This window comes from Archocentrus centrarchus, chromosome 19 (assembly GCF_007364275.1).
Source record: "Archocentrus centrarchus isolate MPI-CPG fArcCen1 chromosome 19, fArcCen1, whole genome shotgun sequence".
Taxonomy (NCBI): Eukaryota; Metazoa; Chordata; class Actinopteri; order Cichliformes; family Cichlidae; genus Archocentrus; species Archocentrus centrarchus.
Window position 1 is genome coordinate 6985222 of NC_044364.1, and position 5000 is coordinate 6990221.

At 45.5% G+C, this 5000-nt stretch overlaps 1 protein-coding gene across 1 annotated transcript in view; it reads left to right on the forward strand.

Annotated features, from left to right (window-relative positions):
- Positions 1 to 4215, forward strand: part of bahcc1b (BAH domain and coiled-coil containing 1b) — a 34927-nt gene extending 30712 nt beyond the window's left edge. Inside the window, exons 27-30 of the mRNA XM_030755214.1 lie at positions 318 to 757; positions 1548 to 1748; positions 3296 to 3532; positions 3951 to 4215. Coding sequence (XP_030611074.1) covers positions 318 to 757; positions 1548 to 1748; positions 3296 to 3532; positions 3951 to 4160 — 1088 coding nt within the window. The 3' untranslated portion in view covers positions 4161 to 4215. The remainder of the gene's footprint in view (positions 1 to 317; positions 758 to 1547; positions 1749 to 3295; positions 3533 to 3950) is intronic.
- Positions 4216 to 5000: the final 785 nt, after the last annotated feature.

Sequence of the window (5000 nt, forward strand, 5' to 3'; positions counted from 1 at the left end):
CCTATCACTTTTGCCTAGTGTAAACATTATTTGGAATTTTATTGTCATCGGCGTGCTTTGTAAAGTTAAGCAACAAACATGTAACTCATCTCAAAGTCAGAGTGACAGTAAAACTGGGAGGAGAGACAGGTTTACCAGGTTTCTTGTAGTTTGAATAATGGATATGATGAAACCTACCTGGCCAGGTGAAGATGAAGGACATGAAGATATTAAGTTTCACTAAAGCTCTCACTTCCTCAATTAATCACAGATTGCGCGTTAGACCTGTAATTTTCTATTGAAAGTAATTCCGCTCTGGTGCTGGCTTCTTTTTTCAGTTGGCAGACCGAAGAAATACATTCGGTGCCTAAGCCTGCCAGTACACCCGACATCAGTGACAGACCCCGTAACAAAAGGCAATTCCTCCGTGCTGAACTGGTGCATGCCCAGGAAGAGACCACCAGTGGATTTCTTTCTCTTCAATGGGACGTCGCGTAAGACCCAGAAAAAGATACGAGAGCGAGACTTGGGGTTATTTCATCGGCCTTCCTCTCACTCTTTGGCTTCACCAACCGCTGTCAAAGGCATCTTTGGCTCTCCTTTTGAAGTGGACTCATTCAGTAGCATTGCTAATGGCTACTCTACTTTTGGAAGTAGTGGAAATTCTGGATCTGGGCGACCAGTTAGCACAGTAGCCTCCACGGGGCTCCGAGACTCCTTGTCTTCCTCTTGCTCTTCTGCTGTCGCCACGGTTATGACAGCTGGGAGCCGGAAGCCAGTCAGTGAACGTGACAGAAACACTTTCTCGTGAAGTTAGACCACGAAGGAGTGACTTCTCCTAAAACAAAGAATGGCAAAGCCTTGCTTAGACTTGGGGGGACTGGAGCGAGAATAGGAAAGAGCCATGCCTCCGCAGGGGCACCGCTGCGATACATTCAACCTTCCCTGCTGGTGAAAGATGGCAAGAAGGGAGGAGGGAAAGAGACAGTACCGGGGCCCGCTCTAAAGCTCTTGTAAAGGGTGTTCCACATCTGAGAAAGGATCTTCTCTCAGCTGGTCTTGGAGTTCAAGGTGGAGATTACAGTTTGGATTACCCGAGCGACTGTCCAAGCTCTTACTCCGAGTTGGATGAGGATGATGAGGATGACGGTCAAGACCCCGAAACAAGAAGAAGAGCCGTCTCATCCCATCGGGGTGGTCGTTTTCTGTCTCGCCACTCCATCTGCTCTCGTCATCTTCCTCCTCTTCTTCCTCCTCCGGCTCCATCTCCTCTTCGTCCCTCTGTTCCTCGGACAATGATTCCTCCACTCTTCTGACGAAGAGTCCTCCTCTGTGCTGCTACGCCGCGCACTGCTCCAGCAGGACAAACAAAGCATAGACAGAGCATGAATTCGGATCTCTAGCCCTGATCTTGCCACCTCCAACTCCTCTCCGTCTTCTTCAGCTCAGCACACAGCTATGTGCCAAAGCCAGCATGGCCGTTGCAAGTTCAAAGATGAGAACAGACAGAGCAGAAGACAGAAAGGAATATGTATCGACAGGAATGATGAGTAACCAGCGCAGCACAGCTAAGACCCGCTAAAGAGGAAGAAGGCCCCAGCAACCACCATCAGAACCAAAGCAGTGCTGTGCACCAGCAGCTGAATCCTGCCTCTAAGGACCCAACAACAGCTAAGAAGCAGAGGATGTCTTCACATGAGCCTCTGTCCAACATGGGTCCCCTACTGCCTGGACGCCAGCTCTGGAAATGGTCCGGCAATCCCACACAGGTAAGACAATTTGTGTTGTATTATATGACAGTTTTTACAGTATTTAAGACCTGGTTTAAGAGATGGCCGCTGGTGAGTAATCAGTGTTTTACAAAAAATTACATTCTCCTAACTCAGTCCTTTTTTTTTTTTCTTTATGCAACTATATTATCTGTTTATATGGTTTTTAAAATTCAGCTGATCTCAGTGCCAACTAGCATAAGTTGATGGCTGAGGTCACGCATGTTTGTGCATCCTACGTGCAGTGGCAACCCACCTCCACCTGGGTTCCTGCATTTCCTGTTGTTCATTGTGTTTCTGACTGCAACGTCACGTCTGTCGTCACCGGTGCTTGCTCAGTTCTGTGGGTGCTCTTAGAGCTGCTCTTCCTGCATTTTGACCTTGTGCAAATGAAAGGCCAGAGTCACACCACCAAATGTAACTGATTGCAGACCAAATAACAATCATTGACTAACAGGGTCTTGTAACAATTGTTGGATATCAGTAACCTTACTTAAGTCCTTGGATTTAAGTAGGTTACTGATTGTTGCTCCAGTTTCTGCCATGTCATACCTTAGTTACACACAGTAAATGTGATGATCAAATATAATCTATCTCGGCATTGCGTATTCTGCTTCAGACTTTGTACACATCAGCAATCAAGCTTAGTTGGTGTGCTTAATCTGTGAAATTGTTATCCAGTTTATTAAGTCGCAGTCCCGAGATAACAGAACAAAGCCTTTTGAACAACCGCTGCCATTCTCATCTTTCATCCTGCCACGCTGTTTGCTTTGTAAACACGACTGCATCTGTCGACCGAGACGTGCAGCTTGAAAAGAAACTGACCCTCTGGTGTGTGTATGTGCCAATAAATCAGAAGATGCAGCAGAAATATAGGTATGTTACTCAACTTGTGCATGAGATTCAGTATTGCTGTCTTATCGAAGAAGAGTAGATTATTGGTGTCAGTTTTAGGTGCTGGGAATCACCCACTAAAGGTATGTGTTCCTATGCTAGCTGAAAAGATGGAGTTAATCAAGCATAGCATTAATTCAAGCAGGCCACGGCTGGGCGTAATCACGGCAGATTACCTGATCTTGAAGCCAGCTCACATCAGCTGATGGTTTAGTTGAAAACTTTCTGCATATCCAGCTGACAGATCTCATAGAGGGCATACTATTTAAGTTGTTTTTGCCTACCTACAGTTGTTGTGCATCTGCAAGCCACCTTGCAACCCATCTCCACCTCATCTTCTCCTTTCACGTCGTATTTGACTTCATCACTGATGCCACTGATTCTCCTCCTCCTTACTGCTGCTTTCTCCACCTGGCAACAGAGCCATGTTGCCAAATATAGAAAACTGAAAGAAGAAGTGATCTTGACTGAGCTGCGGGTTTTTTGTTTTTTGGACAAAAAACAAGCATGTCTCCAACACAATCTGTTTTTTGGACAGATTGTGTTGGATTGATAAAAAGCATATTGAACCTCACTGTAGTGTGCGCGGGAGGTGAAACTAACTCTCCAAACCGTATAAATCAACTGAGTGCTTTTTGTTCTTTCCTTCACAGAGGAGAGGTCTGAAGGGTAAAGCCCGCAAGCTTTTTTACAAGGCCATTGTGCGGGGCAAGGAGACGGTGCATGTCGGGGACTGCGCTGTGTTCCTGTCACCCGGCCGGCCCCAGCTGCCCTATGTGGGCAGAGTGGAGAGCCTCTGGGAGTCATGGAGCTCCAGTATGGTGGTCAGGGTCAAGTGGTTCTACCACCCAGAGGAGACTCGCTTGGGGAAGAGACACCGCGACGGCAAGGTAAAGACCGGGGATTGCGAGCAGAATTTCTGGAAGGGGGATGGCCAAATTAACTGTGACATTTTTGTGTAGATATGTTACTTTTTTACTACTTTTTATTCCCTACTCCCAGATGATTGAACTTCCTCTCAGATCATTAAGGTGTTAATATTTGCAGATCTCTAAACACTCAGTGTACGGTGGCTCTTTCTTAAGAATAATCACTGCTGCATGTGGCTGTGCATTTTATATTTTTGGCAATGATATTGTTTGGAATAAAGAGGAAAACACAGGAAATTTAGAATGAACACTTGTAAAAACTCAAACTATCTCATGTGAAAACCCACAGTGAAAGAGGTATGTGTAGGAGAATATACAAAAAAAACATGTCAATCTATTTAAATACATTTATCAACCATTCTTCCTGTCTCTCTTCTAGAATGCCTTGTATCAGTCGAGCCATGAGGATGAGAACGATGTGCAGACCATTTCCCATCGATGCCAGGTGGTCAGTAAGGCCGAGTACGATCACCTGATGCGTGAACGCAAACCAGGCACCACGTCTAATGACCTCTTCTATCTGGCCGGAACCTATGAACCAACTACGGGCCAGCTGATCGGCGCAGATGGCATGGTCATTGTGTCCTAGCACCACCAGCTAGCGAGAAATCAGAAAACTGACCTGATATCTGGAGATTTTTGGATGGTCCTTCATAAGGGGGGGGGGGGGGGGGGGGGGGGGGGCAAAGTCAAATCAAGACAAAGAATTGTTTCTTTGTGTATTGATTTGTATAAGAGAATGCGCCAGCCCACTGGATAATGCCTGGCAACACTGGTACTTACAGGAGACCGGTTTGTTCGGAGGAAAAAATCTGATCCACGTCAAATTTAACCACTTTATCAGAACATTTTGTAATTGTGGTGAGATAACTGCAAAACAAGTACAGAAACCAAGGACATGAGCACTTTGGAGTGTAGTATTTCTGGAGGCATAATGGAAACTTGGCTTCCAGAAACAAAGAGAGCAGCAGAGACCGTCTGCTATGGAGAGACTTGCTGTAAACCACACTGGTTTGGATGGTTTTAATGGTCTTATACTGGTAGTGTAACTACAACACGGAGATTGAAAGATATCCAACAGGACCAATAAACACTGTAGTTTGGATTGTGTGTTTAAATGTGCGTATTTGTGTTTGCAGAGTGGCTGCGATGACCCTGTTTGACATATAATTAGCTCTAAGTAAATAGTGCTTTAGCGTGTGTTTATACTGTATGTGTGTGTGTGTGTGTGCGTGCGTGTGTGTGTGTGTGTGTGTGTATGTATGTGGCCATGCACGGGTGTGCTCATACAGCAAAGATGTCGACGTCATGACGCACCATGGGTATGCCTCTGAATATTAATCAGCCCAGTACTTATAACGTGCAGTTTTCAGTCTTTGCAACTGAAACACAACATAAATTTTTTGCTCTTTCAAGCCATACACATCAA